The sequence below is a fragment of the Linepithema humile genome, chromosome 6 (genome assembly GCF_040581485.1).
Source record: "Linepithema humile isolate Giens D197 chromosome 6, Lhum_UNIL_v1.0, whole genome shotgun sequence".
Taxonomy (NCBI): Eukaryota; Metazoa; Arthropoda; class Insecta; order Hymenoptera; family Formicidae; genus Linepithema; species Linepithema humile.
The window spans coordinates 16,276,377-16,303,996 of record NC_090133.1 but is presented as its reverse complement, the minus strand read 5'-3'; the positions used below and the strand labels follow the sequence as shown (position 1 = coordinate 16,303,996).

Here is a 27,620-nt window from a genome sequence, read left to right as displayed (position 1 = left end):
TATAAAGGTTTCCCAAAAGTTTCTAGTGCCGCGCCCCTTGCCTTATCCACGCGAAGCACATTATACGCTGAGCTATCAAACGTAACCGTAATAATGACGGATTTAACAATAATCTACAGATTAAAAAATTGAAAGATATAAATCATCGATGAGACATCGAACTACATTATTCAACGCCAAAATAAAAATTCGCTGTCAATGCACAGTTTAATATTTTAATTAAATTCTTAAGCTGACTACTGACATAAGATTAAATATTTTCATGTTTCATATTATCCTTTTTTAAAGAATAATACAGCAAGATTTCTCTCTTCATAAAATGACAGAATGTACTACAATTAAATAAAATTAGTTGGAGTAAACATTTTCTTATTTTTCCAAGCTACCATCCGTCGAACGCCTTGAGTGGTAATTTACGAAGTTAAAAGCCCTGATGCGACTATTTCGCATCAACCGCGACGCGTGAGTTGTAAAAAAGGTGCAATCCGCGCGCGTCCTTGTTCCTCGCGGCGGCAACACCCCCTCCGATTCGCCCAGTCGTTTGCGATTCAATACGACACAAAAGTCGGCCCTGAGAGAGTCGCCCGAGACGAAAGGGACAAAACGACCTCGGCACGTAGCGCAGCCCTCCTCTCTTACCCGGGAGGGAGCCGCAACGCGGTAAATCGAGAAGCCGCGCCTGTGGAAGTTAGTCCCGGGCGCGGACGAGCGGAGAGGACTCATGATTCAGTTAGGAGTTTGAGGTTTGAGGTCTGGCCGTCATTATGTCGCCTGCCGCCGTAAGCTGGCGGCTGCCGTCCGACGAAGACGAAGCGAGAGAAGTGGCGGTGGTGCTGCAGCAGCAGCAACAGCAGCAGCAGCAGCAGCAGCAGCAGCAGCAGCAGCACCAGGAGGAGGAGGAGGAGGAGAAGGCAGAGGTGAAGGAAGTGGAAAGAGCCTTCAGGACGAGAAGGAGGCGGTGGTGGTGATGGCAGTGGTGGCGGACCGGGAGGGCAGATGGAGAAGGTGGAGCAGGAGGAAAAGAAGGAGGAGAAGGGCAAAAGCGAGGAAAGAGGAGGACAAAAACGAGGCATTAGCACTGCCCGTGCTACCGTGTGTTGCACAGTCCGCTCGACCGCCCGCTGATGCCCATTTCTACTTACCAAATTAGCATTATTATCCTGCGCGCGCGCGCAAACCGCGCAAAAATGCAATCAATGTGTATATCTGTTTGTCCGTACGTACGCGGGTTATATATACATACGTATGTATATATACATATATACATATGTTTATATATATATATATAAACCAAAAAGGAAGGTGCCGACCCCCGCCGGCCGATCCGCGTCGGCGCGGCGCGGCGCACCCGCCGCGCGCGGACCCGGTGTTAACGACCCTGATTTCTGCGCTTCGCCGAAGACGTACGAGTTCTTGCGCACCGGCACGCTACGCTTTATGCGCGTCGCGATTCCTCACCGTGCCATTCTGCTACTGCCATACGCGCCGCGAATCACTCGGAAAATTCGTAACGAGTATCGAGATTATCGTCGACCTCGCCAGATCATCTCGCAGTCGGCTGCTGAAAGCGAATGAGTATCTGGCTTCTCTCATGGCTCATCACCGATGAATTTTACATCTGACTGGACGTACAGATGTACTCGAGTTATTCTAAATAATGCGAGGAGAAGTGACAAATTCCACTTCTGCGAGAGTGGTTTTGCTATATTTCATAAATTCATTATGGAAAACTATTTTGTTGCGTCTGTAATTTATTAAACAAAATGACGCGCAGAAGCTGCCGTTATATTGGAAGTCGATTTCAATCTGTCGAGGTAACAGCGGCATTAATGACTACATAAGTTTAATGCGTTATTCAGTGACTCGACTCAATGATTATTGTAATTTAAGTACTACAAATTCAAGTTTTTATACGCACAGGCGCAATGTATCTGCCAAAAAGACAGACAAAATATTCCTTTCAATGTAAATTAATATTTATTCCTGATTTTTGACAGCGAGAAGTGTGCATCGGCTTCGAAGCCCCATCAACAACCAATATTTCTTTTCAATCAAAATAATATGTGCACATAATGAGCTCTACGCAGCTACGCAATCTTTCATAAGAGTGTTAACATTTCTTTCAAGGAAATAAAATTGATTGTAAACATTCTATTTTCAATCATGGAACTGTCTTCTCTCTCTGAAAGATCGCATTGTACGAACTCGTCGGAGCTCATTATGCAGCAAATTTTATTTCGAACGAAAAATGACATCGGTTCTTGCGTTAAGCAGAACCGTAGTAATAATATAATGTGACGATAGAGTGAATATAGGGTTTATGAGATTTATGAAATTAATAAATATGAAATTTGATCCTCTCGTGAAAATGCTAATGAATAATACAACGAAGAGTGACAAGGAGTTTCACAACGTTCCGATGTTTGCTTCATTATGATACATTAGCATAAAAAAAACTGACACATGAATCAAGACAACGTCACTTATACATGTCCTATCGAGTGCACAAGTAGTTCGATCGAATTACCTGTGACAGATTCGTTAACGTCCCCGTAACTCTACATCGCCGGACACGTGGGATAACACATGTATGCGCGCGTCCCGCGGCGTAATTAACACGCGCTCGCCGCGAGAGCAATCCGCCGCGAGAGTGAAAGGTTCGGAGTCGTGGCGAGAAGGCGTGTAGTACATCGGACATAGAGCATGCCCGACTTTAGACACGGCCGCAGACACCCGTGTCGCGCCGTGGCACGCGCGTATGTGTATTCCGCATACAGACGCGGCAACACACAGGCGCGCGCACACGCACGCACGCTGTACGACAGCGGCGCAGGGACTCGACTTTGAAAGCCTCCGGGCATGTAAGACGTATAGGCTACCCGTTTTACGCATCTCGCCGCTACACGAGGCATACATCACTCCACGCGCGTGAACTCCACACACGCGTTTTCGTCGCCGAGCCATTTAGGCGCCTCTCGCCGCCCTTCCCCGTCATTCGACTCTCTTTTTCTCTCTCACTCTCTCCCTCCCTTCTCTTTCTTTTGCGTGCACGCGCGCCTTGATAATTATTATTACCGAAGGATAAGAACAAGCCACGCTGCGGCACACGGCGAGATAAACAGCGGGGATCAGTGCGTGAATCTCTTTTCGGCCTATGCGTGCCTTCTCCCCTGTAATCAGCCGTGGACTTCGCTTGGCAGCGGAAGGATCGCGAGATGCGGCTTGCGAGGAAAGAAACAAAGAGACCGTGCCTCTCTGAGATGTTACAGAAGTATCGGAAAAAAAATCTGATTGTGATTGTGCTATTTTCGCGAAGAACGTTTATTTATTCCTGTATGATACTGTACATATAGGGTGACTATTTCCAGCGTCGATTGACTTTAACTATCGACAAAATTGCTATCGTGAATGAAATATCGTCTTGAAGGGAGAAAAAAGTTTTAATCTTTTTCTTCTTTCATGATATTTTATTCACGTTAGCAACTTTGTCGACAAGTTTTAACCGTCGGTTAAAATTAACCGAAGCTGAAAATAGTCACCCTTAGTAGCGGGGAGATTGTTACTGAAATATTACTAAAATCTGATCGATTGCTATATTTAATATTTAGTGAAAGTTTCCCCGGAATCATTTTAGTGTCATTTGTACCGTTTCAACATTCAAGCAGGCGAGTTCGAGAGAATCGTTCCGTATCGAAACGTTTTTTATTTCTGAATCACGATGAATATTGCAAGGTCTTTCCGCACGAATAATTACCGAATCGCAGTTTGCATGACTAATTAACTTCCGCAATTAACGACGCGTAATAACGAGAAGTATCTAAAGGACAGCTGTCTATCGCAGCGAGTATTTACGTAATTTGATCGCTCCGAGCGAGGATCGCGGCAAAATATTTTCGTCTGTAATATTTATTTCTAACTTTAATTCATATTCGTATTACATTCCAACACGAAATAATAAAAAATTCTGCTTTAAAATGCGGAATTTGCGTGAAATCAGTTGCAATCTTAGACGATGCTAACAAATCTAGAAGACACAAAAAATGTGATCTTTTAAATAAAAGTCCAAAATGTAGATAAATGAGCATACATTGTCTCGTAATACATTAAATATTTCAACGCTTAAATATTCGCGACCTTCGGTGTTTGTTTTTCCTTTTCATTGCGGCGTACGCGCACTATTGTCTGGACGCTTTCACCTTGTTATCATTCGCAGAAGGACTTTCGAGCAGACAAGACGCGACGAAAATCTCGCTCCGAATTATTACAATCTCTCAAATCACAATTGTAACAAATATTAAAAAATTGTTTCGTACAAATAATTGCCGATTCGTACTAATTTGCGTATACGAAAGCGTGGAAAGCTTGTGAAAGTAGTATAGATGTAAAATAACCGCGGCAGTATAACACAAAATTAACTGTGCAATTTTCGCAATTTTTCCTCCACCGTCATTTCAAACTAAAGTCCTATGCAATCGCGTCGTTTAAGTTATTATTTTTTTATTAAGTAACAAAGTATATTGTAATCAGTGCCGTGCAAAGTATCACGTGGCGATCGTAATTAACCGCGTTTTCGCGAGTGTTGCGCCATGAAGTATCGATGGATCATTGAAAACAGAAGACCCATCGGGCGAGAACAAAACAATCGTGAGGTAAGTTATTATTTATTTATTATATGCTATTTGTGTGATTTAATCCTACGATGATCACATTGCACATCGCATTGTTATATGATGAAATATGTATCAAATATATTTTTAATAATTTTATAATATTAAGAATATTCCGTGAAACCGCTATTTGCAATTAAGCATTAAATATTTTTCATACGTTTCAAATTTATAATTATTTCGAATATTTGTGCACTTGCATTACATTATTATTTATTAAACATTCCATTAAATTTATGTATGCAAAACTTTTTTTTTAATTGTATAATTCTTTCGTTATTAAATTATATTAGATATTTGTTTGAAAAACAAATTAGCGTTTCTCGAGAAAAGTATTAAATACGTATACTTCAAATACGTATATTTTTCTCATTTTTTTAGCGGACACATCGTAAGTTATAGATGCCATTGCATTTTATGATAGAATAATTAAGAGATAATAATCAGGTTTTTGGCTTAGCCCACTTATAATAATCAATAATAAATATTGATATACCTAATAAATAATAATCAGATATATTCATAAAGCGTTGTGTGTAAGAGAGACAGATTGTGAGAGAGAAGACAGGATTCATCAAGATGATTTTCCAAGATTAACGTAAAACATAAGCACATTTTTTCCAACAACACCATGATTGTTATCACGAATTAACCAGACATCAAAGCCCGCCTTGCGAACACAAGGTGGATGCGTTACGTCTCTATCTCGAGAGATTTACTTCCGATAGGCGCGCTCGTGAGAGAAATGTCTTGGGCCGAGATATACATCGCTCCGTCGTGCATTAAACGTCAAATTATCGTCGTCACTTTACTATCGTTATCCCCGCGTAATTAAATTATTTCCCAGAGCCCACCTGGAATTTAACTGGTTTTACCGCTTTCGTTGTATCGCGTCGATTTACGCACGAGGGCCGCGAATCTCAACTGCATAATTATAGGCACGATAATTCATCGAGCATGTACACACGCGTCCGCGCATACATACACGAGGCGACCTTAATAAGCGGCTTGCACCTTGGCGTCGGGATTAATTAGCGTTTTCCACACGCGCGTCGCTAATGGTGCCCCCGCGTTTGAAAGAGGGGGAAAAAAAGTGTCATCATTATCTTAAACACCGGCTTTCGGTAAAATCTGGATTTGCCTCGGAATAAATGGATAACAAAACGCGCCTGTCCTCCTTGGCACTCGCTTCCTTCTTCTTCCCTCCCCCACCTCACCCCCAATTCTCCACCCTTACTATTTTTCTGCTCGCTGGCGCTTCTAGAACGATAAATTTTCAGCGCTGAAGAAAGACTTTAGATGCCTGAAGGGCACGTTTTGCGCCGCTTTGTCCTTTCGACTCCTCTTTGCCTCCCTCATCCTGTTCCTTCCCCTGACTCTCTCTCTCTCCTTCTCCTTTCTATCGTTTTCTCGCCCTCTTTCTCACTCTCTTTCTCTCTTTCTTGCTTTTTTTTTAGACGTACCTGTCATCTTTTCTCACTCGCTCGCTCCGCTCTTTCTCGCTCCTGCTCTCATCCTCACTCGTCGCTCGTCGCTCGTCGCTTCTCCGCTTCTTCCCTGCAAATTTACAATGCCCTCGCTTGTAATAAGCGGTTGCGCGCTTCGTTCACGATTATGAGCTCACTTCAGGTACGGAGGGGACTTATCGAGTTAAGGCCCCGTCCGGAGCGCCGGGTGTAGGTAGGAATGTCCACGATACTTCAAAATGGGACTCTGTGAGAGAAATATATGCTTTGACTTGCTAATGCGATTTTATATTTTACGCACGATGAATTCATGCTCTACGCCGAAACGATATTCGCGCTATGAAAGTCGCTAGATAAGATTCACTCAATGCTCATTCCAAATTTTTATTCAAATACTTTTGTATGATTAATCTTGAGAATAACAAATTGATGCAATTTACTCCTAGATTTATCGTTTTACCCATTTATTCCAATATTTTATCAATTAATAACCTATGAAGTTAATTACAACATTTGTAAGAAGCGGCTATGGACAATTTGATATCATTCAGATAATCGCGTAAATTGTTTATTGCGTGATTATTCTCATAATAAACAAAATGCTGATTGATATTTAAACGACTCTGGATCTCTTTGTAAGCACTAACTTATAGAAAAAGCTAGTAAATTTCAAACTATTAACTACACTAACGTTTATAAGAACAGTAAGTAAAATTTCCATAAATACACGATTCGATGTAAGTTTCATAAATTGTGGAAAAATGTTAAACGTTTTAGAAAAAATATATTAGAGAAATAATATTATAATAATATAATATTATGTGATACATTTATACATTTATATAGAATATTTTTGTTGTGTAATTTTAATAGAATTATTGCAATATTATAATATGATATTATGATTCTATTAAAATTGCATAACAAAAATATTCTGCGACAAAAGAGATACTTTAGGTAGAATATTTTTATTATTCCAATACGTGATTGTATTGTTATATTGCAATAAGTTGTAAAGAAGTCAGTTCTCACAACACAAGTTTTCATTATTTTGAAGAAGTTGATATAAAAGTTTTGAAAAAGAGAAATTTATCAAGTTGCTCGAATAGCAGTGTCAGCATCATAGCTGTCAAGAAAACAAGTTGTTATTGAGAACACTCGAATTGTCTTACTTTTCAATTGTTTCTTACACGCTGATACCATCGTCTATCCGGAGATTAGAGAATCGAGACGTAGGAATGTACCCCACAAGGCGAAGGCACGCGATGTTTAGCATAAAGCGCATTGTTTAGATTTTTAAGGTCAAACGTAATCCAAACAAATCGTCGACAAAGTCAAGAATGACGCGATTGAACCCATATTTAAAATTGAACTCATATTTAAAATCTCGTGTTGTATTTATAGATTCATAGTAATTACATGCTTGATTATTTTTGAAAAATTTGTCTTACACTTTATGTTGAATCCAGTACTTCAAGAATGTCAAAAAATATCATTTGTTAAAATTAGTTTGACGAATTATGTAAAATTATATGGCCTTATATCTTTATAACTTTTATTACTTACAATTAGTGACAACAAAAAGTATACATTAGCTCCTTATATGTTCATTCTTGAAAATTGATTAAATATTACTAAATGGCATAAATTAATTTTTCTAGATTCACAATATGATATAAAATCAACATTATTTAAATAATTTACAATCGCTATACAAGATACACAAGTTGATTTATAAAACAAGGCAGTACTTTTTGATGTATCATTGTAAAATTTGAGTAAGCCATTATGCACCCTCCACATCTCGTGCCACACTTTCTCTCTTTAGTACACGTTAAAGATACGAAGAAGGACCGGGGAAGGTCTGCGGGAGGGGGTGGTAGGGTGTCAGCAGCGGTGAAAAATTCACCAATTAAAAAAATCTCATTTCTCCTGGTAACGAGGGGTGGCGAGCAATTAATGTCAGACGCGAAAATGATTTATGGCATGTGGGGGAGGGGAAGAACGTGGCCCGTGGGCGGCGCGGCCACGAGCTTATCATAAATTAATGAATTATCAGCGGGCGCGAGTAAGAAAGCGGGCGAGCGGTTCGACGAGAGTGCGAGGAAGAAAGCGAATCGCGCTTGCGATGCGTCAATGTGGTGGTCTAAAATATTCAACGGGCGCGCACCGGTGCTCCGAGTACTCTCCCTGTGCCATATTTATCCCGTCTAAAAGTTTCATGCCTACCTCAGTAACTTCCTCGCGAGAAGAACGTTGACTCATAAAAAAACACGAGAGATATGTAAATCGTGTTTGTGCGATAGTTTTGGAGCACAATATGGACGCATTGTGAACATTTCGGTCTTGATAGATAATTATTTTACGTACTTCGTGGATTAATAAGGTATTATTACATTAGGCGTCATTGACAATATATCTTGTTCGATGAAAACTGATCAAAAGCAGCATGATTTCAGCGAGTACAAGTTTCGATGTTCAAAATACGCAAATATATACTTTATAGAGCAACTGTCATCGCCTCCATTTTGTGTGCTTCATCACTATTCATATTATCCATGGTGGTTTTCCACCAAGAGACACAAGCGACACAAAAATATTAATATTCTCTAACTAATATTCTCTCAAAAATATTCTCTCTGTTGCTCATTGAATATCGAACAAAGACAGAGTGATACTTGTGTCGATTTATGTCAACTTGTGTCCTTTGCTGGAAAACATACCATATTAAGGTTAGAAAATATATATGATTTTGACTTACCGTTCTTCTTACATTGCGAGCATTGCCCATACATTCTCAACATAATTTCGATTTGCCCGCTGCCGCTGACCATTAATTAACAAGATGCGTGCAAAATTTCGACAAAAAAACATTAAAAATTGTCTAATAATGCGAGCGCGTTACGAGCTTCACACTCGGACTTGATGACCAATGGCAGATTTGAGTAAGAAAGGCCAATCCTAGACTAAGAAATAGAGAGAGACGAAACACAAGCTCGAGTAAAGTAACACGTTCGCGGCGGGTGGGGAAGGCCATATTTGTTTTCTAGTTACACACCATAGAACTCATATTTGTGCACGTGTAAGAAATGAAAAAGAAGAATAAAAGTTAAAACAGAAAGAATTTATTTCATACTTCTGACATTTAATATCTTTTTATATTTATTATTTACTAATAAATAAAATTACAATAAATAGGGCAATGTTATGAGTCTTTAAAAATTTCCAAATATTATCAATATTTTAAAAATAACATTTTATTAATATTACTTTTTTTAAATAACATTATATTAATTATATTATATTATATTATAATATATTATATTATAATTATATGTTAAATTTATATAAAATAAAATATCGCTTTCTTAAATAAAAAGAAATTAATAAAATGTTAAATAAAAACTAATAAAATTAAAAAAATAAACACATTAATAAAATTTTAAATTAAAAAAAGAATGTTTTTTCCATATTTTTAACATAAGCATTTATTGATGCTTATGAATTAGTTTAGTAAACTTCTGCCTATCCACTAATGCTTTTGTCGACAGTCTTAGAGCAAATGTAATTCAATCTAATTTTAATAAATTTTTTTATTATTGCTTCAATAAGATATATTGAATGAGCCTCTAAAGTATTTTGATTATTATTATGATTTTTTTAATTCTTAAATAATAAATTGCAATTTATTAATGATCATTTTATAGAGTTCAATAAACACTAATCTGAAAATTTTTTTAATAAACCTGACACTATACATTTAACTATTTTGATAAAAAGAAGTTAATTTTCTTAGAATTCTCTGTAATCTCTTCTCGTCTCGTAACACCACCGCACAAATGTAGGAATGTCACAGACATGTGTCTTTGTGAGAGAATGGAAACTAAAAGAACGAAAAGCAATTCTCCCCACATGCTTGAGCTATCGCCCCCTCACGCCTATACTAGGGTTTTAGGCCGGTATTCATAGTCCGTTCTTATATTCAAGATTGTCTTAAGTACAGACTTATATTCGCTCTCTTCGTCAGACACAATCTATGTGTGACGAAGAGAGCGAATATAAGTCCGTATTTAAGACGATCTTGAATATAAGAACGGACTATGAATACCGGCCTTAGAGTTAGTACTCTATTCCTTAGTCCGTGCCCGGTCCGCAAAGGGGCCTATTTTTATGTAGTTAGGGCGTTACAAAGGGCCCATTTTTATGTAATTAGGGCCCGTTTTTAACACTTGTTAATGTGTTCGCGTATCTTAACGAATCTCGATTATGTTGAATCTGATGACTAAAGGTGCCGTTATATGGCAGCAGTGGCACACTCAGGATATTTTTTTGCAGGGGGAAGGGGGTTAAAATTCACACATAAAATGAAACAGTATGACCAAAAGTCAGGATAATTTTATACTGCACACTAAAAAATATAAAAATGTTACATCGTTTAATAAAAAATACAATTTATTTTTATAGTAGCATAATTATAAATTGATATCGAGTTTTCTTGGTTTTTCTTAAATAATCAGATTAACGGGATTGCTTAAATAATCAGAAAATTTGTCTATATATATACAGGGTGTCTGGCAATAATCGCCCCACCGGTCATGTACAGGTAGAGAAGGTCAAATCGAGTAGAAAAGTCCTTTACCATTTTTTGATTTTTGTAATAAGTACTAAGGGCGGTATTCATAGTCCGTTCTTATATTCAAGATCGTCTTAAGCACGAACTTATATTCGCTCTCTTTGTCAGACACAATCTATGTGTGACGAAGAGAGCGAATATAAGTCCGTGCTTAAGACAACCTTAAATATAAGAACGGACTATGAATACCGGCCTAAGTAATTAACGAAAAAAGATTGGTGAATCCGTGCAAGTAAAGCGCGCGCAGCGAGAAGGACATCCCACTGCTATGCGATCACTAGGCGCGCGATGAAGCGTTGGGAGGAGCGCTCTACAAATGACAATGGCAACATACGAGCGGCGCGTAACGCTAGATCCTTGTGTCCTAGGCCGGTATTCATAGTCCGTTCTTATATTCAAGATTGTCTTAAGTACAGACTTATATTCGCTCTCTTCGTCAGACACAATCTATGTGTGACGAAGAGAGCGAATATAAGTCCGTATTTAAGACGATCTTGAATATAAGAACGGACTATGAATACCGGCCCTAGTGATCGCGTAGCAGTGGGACGTCCTTCTCACCGCGCGCGCTTTACTCGCGCGGATTCGCCGATCTTTTTTCGTTAATTACTCAGTATTTATTATGAAAATTAAAAAATGGTAAAGGACTTTTCTACTTGATTTGACCTCCTCTACCTGTATATGACCGGTGGGGCGATTATTGCCAGACACCCTGTATATACATATGGCTGCTAGATGTTTCTTAAGTAACTTATTTAAATCCTTTCACAATATAAATATCTTAAAGTAGATATTATATACGTTCAAACAGCAGTATAGCTGGAAAAGCTATCATAATTATTTGTGTGCAAAGATATTGGCATGAATTTTGAATTATTAAAATTGTGACTATAGTTAATAACAGACAAAAAATACAAATGTTTGAACCACGGACTAAGGAATAGAGGGACTGAGTCTAAAGTCCTAGTTTAGGCGAGAGGGGATGGTAATTCAAGCGTGCGGGGGGGACTGCTTTCCGCCATATTGATGTAGCAATTCTCACACAGAGATTCTGTGTCTGTGACATGGTTACACGCGTGTAGTGGTGCCACTAGACATAACGAGTGACAAGCGTAAAGAGATTAGGCGGTTTTATTATTGTTGTACTATAAATTTTATAAAATACTTTAACTTTTATTACTCTGAGGCTCTGCATACAGTAGACAAAATATTAGAAATAGCAATAATCATTTAATATTAAAAAGAGAAATTATTTTACATCTAACAAGAGAATAAAATATATTAATTAATTCCAATTCTTATTTCTTAATTCATGCATTAATTTTTTCTATTCTTTTTATTTTTAAAATAAATAATTCCAATTTCTTATTTCTAATATTTAATAATTATTCCTATTTCTATTTCCTATTTTGTTTATTGTGCGCAGGATCTGACTTTCATTTCTCACACATACGCAAATAGTGAGTTCTATGTGTGGTGATTACTAAACGAATATGGCGCCCCCCCCCCCCCCCTCGCCGCAAACGTGCTCCCCCGGTACAGCTTGTGCTCCGTCCCTCTATTCCTTAGTCCGTGGTTTGAACACATTTTATTTAACTATAGATTTTTTACTTTTTACTGTTAAGTTAATAAAAAACCAAGGTATATTAATTAAAGTTAAAATTGGGGGGATTTTAACCCCCAAAACCTCTCCTATGTGCGCCACTCCATGGCAGAATCGAGCATTTAGCATCTACGCAGAAAATCATTACGCAGGAATCTGATAGCGTTTTTCATTGGTCGCACTGGTGCGCACTGGGTGCGCACTAGATGAGGGCAACGTATTTCACTGGGCGTTTCGGTGCGCACGGAGACGGAGCGCGCTGTTTCAGTGAGAAGTGCCGAGTTTTTGCACGTTAGTGCATAAATTCGACATGAGCTCTAATAGCGTTTTTCACTGAGCCGCACTGAGTGCGCACCGAAAACTTGTTCAGTAGCAGCAGCACTGTACGACGTTGCCGAAAGTGCGAGTTTCTTGCACTTCTAGCTAAACAATAAACTACATGTGTCAAGTGCCAAAAAGTGCAATATTTCTGGATTTACGAAAAATGATGGAACAATCAGAGAAATTAAACATTTGCTTTAAAGTCAATAATGACATGCTGTTATTAAAACTTTAATCAAGTGAAATAGACTTATTCAATAAATTAATAATGTGTCAAAAATGATAATATGTCCAATTCAGCAGAGGTAGATTTATTACCTCCGTGAGTTCTATCAGACGGATAGAATTGTGAAATTGCGTAAATATCAATTATTTTATAAGCTGTTGCTCTTGCACCACGAAAATGACTTTTGAACTGTAACAATAATATATAATTATTTTTAGCACTTATATACAACACATGTATATATTTTTTTACATAATACAATACCAATACAGTACAATAAACAATACCTGTACAGCAACAATTAAATTATTAATAAATAATAAATATATAATCACGACTTACGTCCTTATCCGTAAGATTATATACAACATTAATAAAATTTTCGATTTTTGGAATTTTTTGTGGATTTTTTTTTGTTATTTCATCTTCATCACTGCTAGATGATGAAGAAAATAGCAAATCTAGCAATTGAAGAGCATTAAAAATATCGCGCGCTGCCATCTTGCACTCAACCGACACCGTCTCTTAGAGCTCATGTCGAATTTATGCACTAACGTGCAAAAACTCGGCACTCAACTTCTCACTGAAACAGCGCGCTCCGTCTCCGTGCGCACCGAAACGCCCAGTGAAATACGTTGCCCTCATCTAGTGCGCACCCAGTGCGCACCAGTGCGACCAGTGAAAAACGCTATAAGAGACGGTGTCGGTTGAGTGCAAGATGGCAGCGCGCGATATTTTTAATGCTCTTCAATTGCTAGATTTGCTATCTTCTTCATCATCTAGCAGTGATGAAGATGAAATAACAAAAGAAAATCTACAAAAAATTCCAAAAATCGAAAATTTTATTAATGTTGTATATAATCTTACGGATAAGGACGTAAGTCGTGATTATATATTTATTATTTATTAATAATTTAATTGTTGCTGTACAGGTATTGTTTATTATACTGTATTGGTATTGTATTATGTGAAAAAATATATATATGTGTTGTATAAGTGCTACAAATAATTATATATTATTGTTACAGTTCAAAAGTCATTTTCGTGTTGCAAGAGCAACAGCTTATAAAATAATTGATATTTACGCAATTTCACAATTCTATCCGTCTGATAGAACTCACGGAGGTGTAGTAAATCTACCTCTGCTGAATTGGACATATTATCATTTTTGACACATTATCAATTTATTGAATAAGTCTATTTCACTTGATTGAAGTTTTAATGACAGCATATCATTATTGACTTTAAAGCAAATGTTTAATTTCTCTGATTGTTCCATCATTTTTCGTAAATCCAGAAATATTGCACTTTTTGGCACTTGACACATGTAGTTTATTGTTTAGCTGGGAGTGCAAGAAACTCGCACTTTCGGCAACCTCGTACAGTGCTGCTGCTACTGAACAAGTTTTCGGTGCGCACTCAGTACGGCTCAGTGAAAAACGCTATGAACAAAAAATAGTTTGTTCTTTATTGCTGCACTGAGTTCACACTGCACTGAACTGAATTGAAATAGTGCAAGCAAGGACAAGTTAGTGTAAGTAAGTATAAAGAACGTTTCAGTGCAGTGATCAACAAGACATACCGCGTAATATTAAATGAATTATTAGATTCTTCGGATGAAGAAAATATAAATCTAATGCCACCATTTATACCTCTTTTAGATGACGATGACGGTGGTAAGATATGTATTTTATGTGCAATGTATTATTATTTATTGTTATATATTGATAAAATTAAAATTTTTTGGAAATTTAATCTAATCTAACCTAGTAACTATTTTTTTTTTTTTTTTTTAATTTTGATGAGTTATGATTATTACATCCAATTTTTGGAACGATACAAAGGATTGAACGTGTCAAAATAAATAATTAAATAGAAAATATTGTTCATAATTATGACAATTTGAATTTTATCATGCATTTTCGATTATCAAGGATAGTAGCATATGAACTGATAGATCGATTTAGAATGTTGGAAATATTTATTTTTTTACAAAGTATATATTATTTTTAGATAGAACAAAGCTTTGAAGACAATATTTAATTAAATTTTTTATATATATATACATATTTTTCAGCTGTTCTGTAAATTTGCAATTATTATTAACAATAAGTATAATTTTATGTTACACAAATACAGCATAAAAAATTTTTATATACATTTAGCTTCTCTAAAAAGAGATAAAACTTTCCACATTTAATAAAAGTTAGTACTATCACAGCTTGATTTTCTGAAATTCAGATTATTAGTACAATTTCAGTGCTTATAATTTTAAGAGAATTATTAATTACTTTAATATTAAATAGGATACTTTAATATTTATAATAGATTATGTGTACTTTTTAAATTTCCCACTATTACAAACTTACCCGATTCTCGCACTGCCCTGCACTGCTTGTTCTTGCTCAAGACCCAGAGCAATGAGTATCGTGAACTGTTGCACTGAGTTCTGTTGCACTGCAATGAAGAACGGATTGGTGCACGTTGCACTGCAATAGAGAACGCTTCGGTGTCACTAGTGTACACTAGTGCAGAAAGTTCAGCAATAAAGAACAAACCTATAGATTTCAGCTTCTTGCAGCTTCTTGCTAATAACATGGTAAGTCACACGTGTATGGTCAAAATCAGAAAGATTAGATTCATTGATCGGTTCACGTATAACATATTGTTTTTTTAAATTATTTTCTATTACTGATAATAGTTCTTCAAACTGTGTCATTGTCATTCTTGTATAATTTTTAAATCGAAGATCTTCCAATCTGATATTGGGAAATATTGCGTGGTAGAATCCATACCTATATCTTTGTTTGAATAATTTAAGCCAGCGGCACATGGTACGTTTTTTCTTACTGGATTGATTGCGAGGTAGTAAATTACTAAAAATACTGTGTGCTGTATGGTGCATTTCTAGTATTTTACTAGCTCGCAATCAATCCAGTAAGCAAAAACGTACCGTGTGCCGCTGGCTTTAGCCATCCAAAATCTCTTGCTGCGTATTTTTTTTTTAATTTTATTACATTTGCAATTATTGCAATAACTGTTAACGCAATTCTTCTTTGTCTTTATCTTTCTTCATTAATGATGGTAGTGCATTCTACTAACCATTGATAATACCAATAATTAATTGACATCTTGTAAGTTATTTATTTATATTGGACTAATATATATATATATATATCCTTTTTTATCTCAACGTTCAGACTCTACGTAACGATTTCTGCACTTGCTCAAATGCTCAGACGCTTGACGCTCGATGCTGCCATGTAAAGGCACCTTAATGACTAAATTTGCTCTCAAAATTTTTGTCTTTCCCATTTGTAGCTTTTAAAATTTGTTACCTACTCTAAATGAAACGTAGCAAGTTGATATTTCTCATTGCGTTTATGTTCTTTGATAGTAGAATTAGGAATACCGTAGTTTGTTTCACGATTTTACGCGTTACACGCCGCCCCGGGTTACTTTAAATGTTAATAAATTATATAAAATCAATAAGGAGCGTAAAGAGCCACAATGCTAGATCTTCGTGCGAAGATTATGATATATTCGTTAAAAATGTTTACAAACGTTTTAGCCTGCCATCAAGCCTTCTTCAATGTACAAAATAAGAAACAATAAAATATAAAATTTGCTCGCAATAATTAAATAATTAAAAGATGTGGAAGACGTATTTGCAATCCTTTATCGACCATATTGTTGTTCGACATTTGCAGACCATTAAATCCGCCACTGCTGATGACTCATATGAGCGCGAAAATTTCTTATTAAATATGAACAGTCGGTATGTCGATACGCTACTTGATCGATCAGTCAGTGCCGGCAACTTGAGGGAGCTTTGGGCGCGTATCGTTGTGTGCCGCGAGGCGCCACAGTCGCAATATGGCCACGTGTTGAGAGTGCAGTGTTTACGTGGGTGTTTACGACGCGTTTGATCAACGCCCGATCAAACATCGCGATCGCGGCTGGCAGCGTCGATAGGATTCCGCGAGTGATTTACGCAATCGCGCGATCAACAATGTGGTAACTGACCGATGTGCTGCCGTGTGCGCGCTTAGTCGTGATAGCATGGCGGGCGCGGACGAGGCCCAGGTCATCAGGTGCACCTACGGCTGTCAGGACACCGCTTGCGTCACCAGTAATGCCGGCGAATGCAATGACGGAAGCGTTAATCGCTCCGTGCGTAGCTATCGACCACATGGCAGCCTCGCCAGGGTGCTTTATGACAAGCGGAAGGCGGACGAATGGCTAGCGGCGTACGAAAAGCGCAGGGTGAGTGCACAATGTTTAACAAGTCGTTTCCGTATCGAAATTTTGCAAGATCTCAGTTTGTTTCTCTCTTATTAGAATGCACATATGTATAGCGATGCTATGAGAGTGTAGACATGAGTTGGCCCGCAATCATAATGTACTGTTTTATCTCGCACCTTGCTTCATTGCAATGCTGCGAACTTTATGCTTTAACCTCCTCCCCTGCGCACGGCATTGCTTCCCGTATCGCCGCTTTAGAGTCACGTCGGTGCTTGAACGTCCCAGGGCCGTAAACGTCACGGGATACATTACGGTGTAACGTGACCTAATTTAATCCCGTAATAAATTCAGATAACTATGAATTTATTTGATTAAATTGTTGTAAAAAATTTGGCGTGTAATTATAACAATGGAATATATTGGAAATATTTGCGATCCATAAAACATACAAAAGCGTAGTTTACAAATAAGTCGGTTTTTCCAATTATTCAAGAAGTAGTGAAATGACTAATTAATGATGTACATGAAACAAGACAATTATATATTAAACATTTTTCTAGAAATTCTCTTCAGGAGTTACTATATTAGTGTCAGGATAGATATCTTATTTTTTATTCGTTTTTTGATAAATTACAATAGTAAATAATATTTTTTCATTGCTCAATGCTGTTATTTCGCTTAATATACGAAATATCTTAATGATATCTTAACGATTATGACCAGAAATTTATATGAAATTAATTTCAAACTAAAAGACATTCTTGGAATTTAAATATCGATAATCTGGAGGATCATTAATATTACGATTGGTAATAATTATCGCACGTTTTCTGCAAAGATATACAGTTACATATTGCCTTTTATTTTTTTGCGACCACCACATCGCAACGCGTAACTGTATTCGGACTCCGATTTACGCTCACATACCTAGTTCCCTGTTGATTATCTCTAATTTATGCGGCCGTAAATTAATTACGATTTCCCAGAAAACCTCCCACCGTCAATTTTATGACGGCCGGCGGACATCTCTCTCGGGCGCTAAGAAAGATTTTTTTCCAAGAAACGACGCTCTGAAATCTCCGCGAGTCCGGGACTCTCGCGCTCGCGCGCGCGGGCCACCAGGGGGGTAATTGGGCGGTCGGGGGAAGGAAACCGGCATGAGGGGGGCAACGGGGGCGAGAGGGGCTGGGCAGTAATAATTAGTACAATTACTGCACAAGGCCAACCACTAACTACCCCCACTCGGATCACCGCCGAGACGTAGAGCTGCTCAAGACCGCGCTCGGTAATTATGGGATAATTACGTCCTCGATATTCCTGAAACATCCTCCGCGCCGCTTCGGGCACTGTCCACGACATGTACCGGGCCCATACCGCGCGCTTTCCTACCCTATTTATAATTACGGCAAAGAAGTCTACACCAATTTATCTCGCGGCAGTCACGATCGTGGTCTTCAACAACGATCGGAGCGAAAAATATGAACTCGCGAGTTTCGCCGATTTGCCATGGGAATATAATCGACGGTAGCGGGCATAGAAATCAGGCTCATCGACATCTGAAATATCACTCGAAAGTTTCGAAAACAAGACGTTCTGAAGTAAAATATTAAATATGTGGAGATACGTTGAGTACGTTGAATTATAATATAATAATACAAAGTAGCTATCTTTTATTTTAATAAACGATAAATGATTTTAAAAAAACGCAAGAAAAGAGCTATGAGAGCTAAGCGCAAATGTTGGGGCAAAAAAGATATTTTATAATAAAAAATAAAATTACAAACTACAAAATTGTAATTTTACTTTATATTAATATATGATATCTTTTATAATCTCGAGAGAGAGAGAGAGAGAGAGAGAGAGAGAGAGAGAGAGAGAGAGAGAGAGAGAAACATCCACACTTCTTATAATCTTTTTTATATTGTTTTTTTATATATATTCATGAAGACAAATAATTCATTTATTACGCTGGTATAAATTTGCCTACTTTTTTACACCGGACTTTTAATATCGAATATGTTTACAATTAATCTTATATTTATTTACTTTTCGCAATTATTATCTCTCGCGCGCGCGCGCGAGTGCTCCAACAATTGACTGAATTGATTTATCATTTAACTTCTTCGATATGAGTTTGTTATACTATAATGCTTTTATCATCGTAAATAAAATTGTTGAATATGATATTTAACACGTTATAGAATTTTTCAATGCAATCTACAAATATTTTACGATGAAATATTAAAATACAATAGCACTTTTAGCACTTCACAATAATTTAACAGAAATTCAATGTTATCATTGATGCTTCACTTATAAATTTCATACACGTGTGGATGACGTAAATACGGAATTATTATTATTACAAATATAAATGGCACAGAGTTGTATATGATGAATTATCGTGTGAATTACCTTTGCAATTAAATTCATATAAATATAAGAGAGATAACTCACGTTATCTGTTAATATGTCGTCATCGATATGGATGCAAGGAACACATGTTATCACAACAATTTTATACTTCAGGTTAATAGTGTTTAATTTGACTCATGTCACTTTAGCTGGATTTCCAAAGATTATTTCATATAGACTTTATATTTCTTTTTCTCATTTATTATAAATTACTTTCTTCTTTTATTACACTAAGTTTTAAATGCTTTAGAATATTTCTAATATGTTAAAAAGACTGCTTTTTATATCCTTTTTTACATTTTTTTTCTCATTTATATCATGTGTCAAAAAAAATTTTTGCATATTTAACTTTCCACATTTTTCTAATAGTATATTTTTTTACAAACTTTTTTCTACAAAATTAAATGTAATTTTACTACTAGCTAAGAAATACGGAAATTTTGCAAAAGATAAATTGAAATGTGAGTGTTACTTTCTAAATATCAATAAAACTTTTGACGATTATCGAAAACACGTTTTCTCACGGAGCGTTAATTTCAAGAGTTTTGTTCTCTATTAGCAATTTTCTAGAATTTCCCTGTTTGCGAGCTATTTTCAGGAGTTTCTCTCTTTAGAAGCTATTCTATCGTAAGTTTTTCCGTCCGCATGAAACTCTCCGCAATCTCATTCCGTGAGAGTGACTCTCGAGTCGCATATGAAGTATCTAAAAGTCAAAATTACATTCTTACATCGAACTCATCTTCCGCTTGAATCAGTCCGGACAATCCGATCGCATCTCAACGAGCGATAAAAGGGGGGAAAAAACAACAACAGGCTTTATCTTCGTATCCGCGAGTACCGTTCCTTCTCCCTCCACCCTTCTCGTCAGCCTCCTCGCGAGACGCAGAGCGAATCGATCTCGAGTCCGACGACTGCGGCGCGCACTCCACGGGCAGGTGCTCACACGGGAGAAGGGAAGAATCCCATTCGGTCGCGTGAAACGAGAAATTTGAATTTCGAGCGGTGGCAGAGAAGAAGCGCCGGGTGGAAAGGAGAGGGAGATGGGAGATGCCCCGCGAGAGGTTTTCTCCCCACGAAATCGACGCGAGACATCACGTCGTTCGTCGAGCTCGCGTCGCGCTCTAATATCCCTCAGCAAAGTCTGAAAACTTTGCCTGCCTGCCTGCCTGCTTGCCGGTTCGGGCGTAGTGGTGTTGATGCACAGCGGATAACTCCGCTTTGGTGTTTTAAGCTTTTAAAAAGGGCGATGTGGGGTTCACGACGACGTCCGCGCATCTCACCGGATCAGGGACAAAGGGGGGAGTAGGAGGGGGAGGAAGGACGTTACGCAGGGCGCTGCTTTGAAATATTAAGTGACTGATGGATGAGGTTCCTGAGGGGGAGAGAGAGACGAGGGATCTGGCAGAAGACGACGCGCGCAAGACGAGTATATCTCGTCCTCGCTTCTTGTCCTCCCTCGCCTGTATTGTTTCGCTTTTTTTCTCTTTTTCTTGCACTTTTCCACCCGAATGTAGGTATGTTCATAGGAATTTTAAGCATGTCATACACGATCACCGCGATCAATGTCAATGTTTTCTGAATCACTAACATCGCGGATGCGTAATCTCGCGGAGCGCAATTCTAGCGGTACTCGCAATAGTGATAAGGTCGAATGGAAGGGAGAAAAAACAACAAATAGTTGATTGTTGCTCAGGTGTCGGAAGAGATAACGATAACAAAATTGATCAGTGTCTGTGGCATTACGGTACTGTTTAATATTATAATTCTACATAATTCACACAATAAATATGCAACGTAATTTTATTAATTTTTTTTTTAATTTTTACAACATTATGTGAAAAATGTTGAATTTTGTGGCATTATTTTTTATCGCAAAACTGTCACTTTTATTATAATAGTTCATATTCTAATCTATGAGTTTACCTTCTCAAAGCGGACCAATCAATCTTCTCGATATCATAATTTTTTATCAATCAATCGCCATCGCGACGTGGGATAACACCAGTAATCTCGAACGCTTGTTATCAATCAAAATCCGCATAACCTCGGGCAAATCTATAGTATACATGTTATACTCGCGTTCCGTGCGCGTCAGAAGAAGGCTCGCGCTTCGCGGAAGTGTTACACGAAACGATCTGTTACAGTATGATTACAATTTGCGTAACATTTTACGGGCAACGTACCACACATGTAACGCTATCGATCTTGTCGTCGTAAACGCGAGACGTCTATGTCTTAAAATGATCTCTGTTAAGCTAGCACTTCCAGTACAGAAAATTGAAATAAAACTTACATTAAAATTTAGTGCTATTTAGATGCTAATTTGGAGCTCTATTTTTAATTTTAGTTCTCGAGCCATTTGGCACAAATTTACAATTAAAAGTGGGGGGTGCTGGTTTAAGGTGGTTCTTTAGTAAATCGAGTTACCATAGAAATCTCTAATTTCTTTATATAATGAAGTTGAAGTATCGAACTTGACGTGTGCAAAATTCTAGGGTAGGTAAACGATGAAATGAGAGAGAAAAAAATGTTGAAAATGTAACTTTTAACGTATAACTTAGTGACAGGTAAGGGTTGGAGACGCTTCTTTGACTAACTGCACACAAACATTACCATAGATTTCTCTAAAAAACAAGATTATAATAGTTTAAAAAATTACGATTGTAATGGTCACAAAAAAGTAATAGATCAACAGCCATTTTGGAAAGATATTTAATGTTGAAATGGCAAAATATCAAATCAACTTCTTTTTATTTCATCACTTTTGCATACTAAATATCGTTTGTTTCATACTATTTCATTAAGATATACACGTAGTTTTAATATTTTATCCAAATTATGCAGATATTTGTGATTTTGGGGTGGTGAGAGCTTTGGTGAAGCACTCCAAATTTTCGGCAGTTTACTAAAGAACCACCTTAACATTAAGCCAAATAAAGTACAAACAGCTATTTATTTTTATATTTTATATATTAGTCTGTATATTATTAGAATATCTTGGAATGTATATTATATGGTATATCGGTATCTTCTGGCCAGCCACGATAGTTACGCATTTTTTCTTGCAAAGACTCATTTTTTGCCTCCATGATGTCGTATTTTTCTTGCAGAGACTTATTTTCACGTTTTATTTTGTCAAATTTCTTTTTCAACAATTCCTTTTCACATATCATGTTGTTAATTTGCTGCCGTAATGACTTATTCTCACGTTTCATGATGTCGAGCTGCATTTCTTCTCTTATATTAATTCTCTTTCTTTCTCTTATTTTGGAATCAAACAAGTCTCTGTCATTTGAGCTTTTTTTGAAATACTTATCTGAAATCATTTTTGAGATATGATATGTTTCAATAGATAAATCTTGAATTAAATTAATTCTTGAAAAATTAATTTTTTGATATTTGATATACAATTTTTGTAATCGCAGTTTAAGTGAGAAATCTCGGATAAAATAAGGAATCCGCTTTTAATTTAGCTTATTTGTTACTTTACTCACATAATCTGAATATGAGTAATTCCTTATTACCACTCGTGCACAAACCCCTGTCCCTCAGTTCCTGTTTCAACTCTTCACAAGTAAAACGTTCCAGGGTCTTCTTTAGATCCTTCATCTCAATTGTTCTCTTAGGATGTACTTGTCGTCAAAGTAATTGCCAAAGTGATCGTGAAAATAAACTTTATACGTTTTATATTCGTCACTTTATTACTCATCGATTTCGATAAGATTAACCAAGTTTGTAATCTAGTAAAATGGCGCCACTTTAAGCCTGTATCAGACTGTGCATTGGAGATTGAATTGAAAATTGACCGATCAGAACAAAGTCTAAAACAATGCTAACACGATTAGATAATTTTCAATCTTCAATTATCTTTAATTATAATAATTAAAACGAGTCTATCGATCGTGTACTCACCCGCATGCATGGCGGCCGTTATAAACGGCAATGCCAGTAACGTCCTTTTCTTCCGCCCTCCGATTCAGTGATCATTACGTCGGCTCATTCGCTACAGCGTAAACAGAGCTGCCGCACAATGCTAGATGTGTTATCGCAGCGCGATTGTTTGGGGAACCGAGCGGCTGATACGCTTCGCGCGCGCGTTTATGGCTCCGGCGCGGTCCTGGAGCCTCGTGCCTTCTCTCGCGGCGCTCTTCCTTCTCGCCCGGTCCGATCCGACATCGCGCAGAAGAATCTTGACGAAGGAGGTTCCGCGATAAATTCAGATGACCGGCGAATCTCCGCTTATCGCGCCGCATAATCGTATGTGGCTCACGCGCGCGCGCGTGAACCGGTTATATCAGGAAACTGATTTCTACGAACGGACGCTTAACTCTCTAACAATGTGAAAATGGACAATGCTATTAACCTTTGCACGGTCGCGTTTCAGAAGCACAATAAGTATTATTTTCCGCGAAACTACGTATTACGATGTGCAGAATTCATTTATTATAACATAAGTATTTAAAAATTTATTAAAAATATGCAGATGTATAACTTGCATAGTTTTGTCAAAACATATTTTTCATTTTCGAAAATTTAACTTGAAAAATCTCTAATACCTTTGTATTGGTTCGTCGAGCATGAAATGGTAATTCATCGGAGATCACTAAGTTTCACGGAGTTTATCGATGAAGATATTAAATAAAAAATAGTTCTGTGGCGCGTTTGCAGAATTTAAAGGTTATGTAAAAGTCAAGGCATACTGAAACATATTTTTTTCTATAATAATATTCTTTAACTTTTCAACCGTTTCACGCTCGTCACAAATATATTTATTATAAATAGCGATAGAAACTTCAGGAAAATGATTCTGATGAATACAGTCACACTTTTTCGCCTCTCTTCACACATGAGGCAAGCGATACCGGTTCGCGGGTGGAAATAACACTCGGCCAAGTAAGCGCGGTCGAGAGATGCGCTTTGTGCGTCGCCGAAAGTTCGCGCGAGAAACTGAAACCTAGATTTAAAGCGTTGACTTTGAAATTGCACGGAACCGCCTTTGTGAGAACGGCGGAGATGAGAGAGATCTCGTTAGCCTTGTTTTCTCGGACTTCTTATTCCCTCCTATTTTTTTACGAGCGCATTTTTTTTAGTTCGCGCTTGCTGTATTCGCGCAACAGAGAAAGAATTACGCTAACAGATTACGCAGCTCTGTTTAATATATTGTTCGGCAAAAAGAATATTGCAGATGCATAAGCTTTTAAACGAATAATGTGTCTTCAGCAACAATATATTTTTGCTATAAACTTTTCAGTTACTATCTGTATATCCTTAGTCCATTTTTTAAGACATTTTTTGTTCTAGTGCATTCCGAAATGTCTCTTAGTTACTCGCAATTTTCAGTTACGCGAAAGAGAGTTTTGATCGACGTTTGACGTGAAGCGCGAATTGAAAGAACGCGACTGCAGGAGCGCGGAAAACGGGACCAGCCGCGCTGAAATCGGAGGAGTTCTCCGCACGGCGAGGATGCGGCTGCGAGGAGAGCCGTGCATTATAATTTGCGAGTTATTTCGCGCGCGCCGCTATAATATGGATCGGATAACGAAGCCGCGAGACGCACACAGATTGTTATCGGTTCGTTCTCGAAATGTTCCTCAGGGGCACAATACGACGCGGCGTGTCCAGGAACGTATCCGACAAGAGAGAGCTCCCTTCCGCGTCGACGAATGTTTCACGCATGATTGACCTCGTGCTGCACGTCGAAAAAACGGACTATCGGACGGATCTTATTGTCTGCTCGTGTGTGTTCGCGTTGTGCTTACGTCTGCTTACGTCTGATAGCGATCTATACTTTATCAGAACCGTCCGTTCGTGCATCACATATAGCTGCTCTCTTTAACTTGGAGCGATATGAAAAATTATATATATTCGTTACACTGCAATCATTTGTTAACCCCAGCATGGACGATTGAACTTGTATATTTTACACCTTTTTTTCTCAAATATTTCTCTAGTATTCCTTTATCTTATTGAATGTAAAATAGAGAAATTTAAATATAGAAAACTGCATAAAATAAAAATTTAATTAAATTAAAGTTGGAAGAAAAATAACACAATTACACAAGAATCTTTGAATTGAAACATAATAATATCTTCAGTGAACTACATATAATTGAAAGAAAATTCACTATTGAAGATGTTTTCTTCATACAAAACTTTTTGTATCGAAATGTGCAATTGATGGAAGATACTTTAGTTTTACTAAAATTAGGATAAAACGCGAACATGCGTGATGTGTTGATTATCTCCGCCACGATTGTCCGCATTGCCTTAAAGGTGTTTTTCGGATCTAAACGCCTCTCTTTTTGGCGCAAACGAACTGATATTCTAGGCGCGGCTGAGTTCGTTAGCCGATCGTCGATCTCGATGAAAACTCACGGTTAGTTACACCGCCGTTGCTTTCCCAATCAAGACACTCGCGCAACGCTCCCTTCATGTGATTTTTGCGAAAGGGGTAACTTGCGCCTCGCGCTCTTTTGCCGCTCCTTCAGTTTCCCGCCGATTGCTCTTCGTTAGAACGTTTCGTCAGAGCCAGACTTTAACGCGTGATTATAACTGTTCAATTTGACTTCTTGGCGCGGAAATATTCTCATTTGAATTTCCATTACTTAAACTTCGCTATTGAATATATTATTTCATTGACCAGATTTAAAAATAGATATAAGTAGATATGAATAAAATATTTTAATGGAAATGTGAAAAAAATATTATTGTCGTGTTAGAGAGTTACAGAAAAACATTTCGTGAGACTTGTGCGCATTTTTACATCTCTAAAAATAAAAAGATAAAATTTGAGTCTTAATATTTTGTAAACCAAACCTACAATATTCACATTTAAGCGATTATTTACAACAATTATATTTACACGAAAGCAATTATTTTCGTAATACTCTCCGTGTGCGAGCATCCGACGTTTCGTTCGAACATAATTTCTAATTTCGGTCTCGAGCGATTAAATCCCTTTTGTAAGTGGTTTGAAATCCCGTCACGTGTTCTCGCCGCAGCGAGGAGAACATTTCTCTCGTTTTCCTCGGAGGAAAAAAATCGGTTCCGAAGACGAGCTTCCGCGCTCTCTCGGATGCTTCTCTCCCACGGCGCCGATATAACGCTCGTCGGCTTGCCGCCGACCTGGCAGAAATTACATAATGGCACGGGAAAAGAATTCGTTTGACTTGCGATCCAACACGTCTCAGGAATCCGAGGAGCTCCGCGTATCCGAGCAGCCAAACATCCTCAGTATTCCGCGTGAAAAGCATAAACTGCTCGACGACGTTGTTTATCGCTCGTAGTTTGCGTTGGGTTTACGCGTGCTTCGCTCCCTTTCGGTTCTCTTGTTTCTTCGGAGCGAGGGATTTCGAGAAAAAGAGAATATACGCGCGACCTGCTGCTGGACCTTTGGCAGTTCTCCATCTCGTCGGGAACAATAGCGTGTTTTGAGCATAGCTGATCAAATGCGTTGATTTAACTCTTGACTGAAATTTTCTGACTATTTTTAGAAATACATTCTATCAGTTTTTATTTATCATTGATCGCGATATAAAGTGTCGCACATTCTTGCATCGATACTTAAAGCCACAAATGGTCTTTAAATTAATGACTTGGACTTTATTTATTAATTGAATATAAATAAAGGTTTGTAAAAATTTTATATGTTTGTAGATATTTATGTAAGAAAGAAAACTAGGTTTTTTTTAAATTCTGTTTAAATCATAGTAGCATATTTTATTAAAAAGAATTAGAATATTAAATATAAGAAAGCAAATGGTGTCGCAAGAAAAGCCGTTGAAGATTGAAAACTAGCAGATTTATTGTTGCGATACATCATGTAACCCGAGTTGCAATGCACGTAAACAATTCGGTAAGGACATGTCGATTCAGTAACACATGTCGCGAAACATAGTCCAGCCAAATGATAGCCCGATGTTACAGTTTGTACGTTTCACATTTACATTTTACAAGTTTTCTCATACATCGTTCCGCGCCAGCATAAAACGACGGCATAACCATCGCGAACGAGGTGCACTTTCGTACATAATTCGACGATGAT

General features: G+C 37.6%; 1 protein-coding gene and 2 long non-coding RNA genes across 5 annotated transcripts in view; 1 reads left to right on the top strand and 2 right to left on the bottom strand.

Annotated features, from left to right (window-relative positions):
• LOC105676889 (uncharacterized) overlaps window positions 1-9,070 on the bottom strand; it is a 203,848-nt gene extending 194,778 nt beyond the window's left edge. The window contains exons 1-2 of the long non-coding RNA XR_010890779.1: window positions 8,895-9,070; window positions 6,131-6,224 (exon numbers count right to left, since the gene is read on the bottom strand). This is a non-coding gene — a long non-coding RNA (uncharacterized lncRNA). The remainder of the gene's footprint in view (window positions 1-6,130; window positions 6,225-8,894) is intronic.
• The window catches only part of LOC105676884 (protein-L-histidine N-pros-methyltransferase), a 50,247-nt gene continuing 26,852 nt past the window's right edge, over window positions 4,226-27,620 (top strand). The window contains exon 1 of one of the 2 annotated variants that reach the window (XM_012375097.2): window positions 4,226-4,649. In XM_012375097.2, the coding sequence (XP_012230520.1) occupies window positions 4,587-4,649 (63 nt within the window). In that variant the 5' untranslated portion in view covers window positions 4,226-4,586. Of the gene's footprint in view, window positions 4,650-15,954; window positions 17,183-27,620 lie in introns of those variants that run through there. The other variant, XM_012375096.2, reaches the window with a different exon arrangement.
• On the bottom strand, window positions 22,528-24,038 carry LOC105676886 (uncharacterized). 2 transcript variants are annotated; one of them, XR_010890774.1, is made up of 3 exons: window positions 23,489-24,038; window positions 23,071-23,408; window positions 22,528-22,892 (listed from the first exon to the last, which is right to left on the bottom strand). It is a non-coding gene; the product is annotated as an uncharacterized lncRNA (long non-coding RNA). The 2 variants fall into 2 exon arrangements; XR_010890773.1 differs by having other exon boundaries at window positions 23,071-23,397; window positions 23,489-23,931.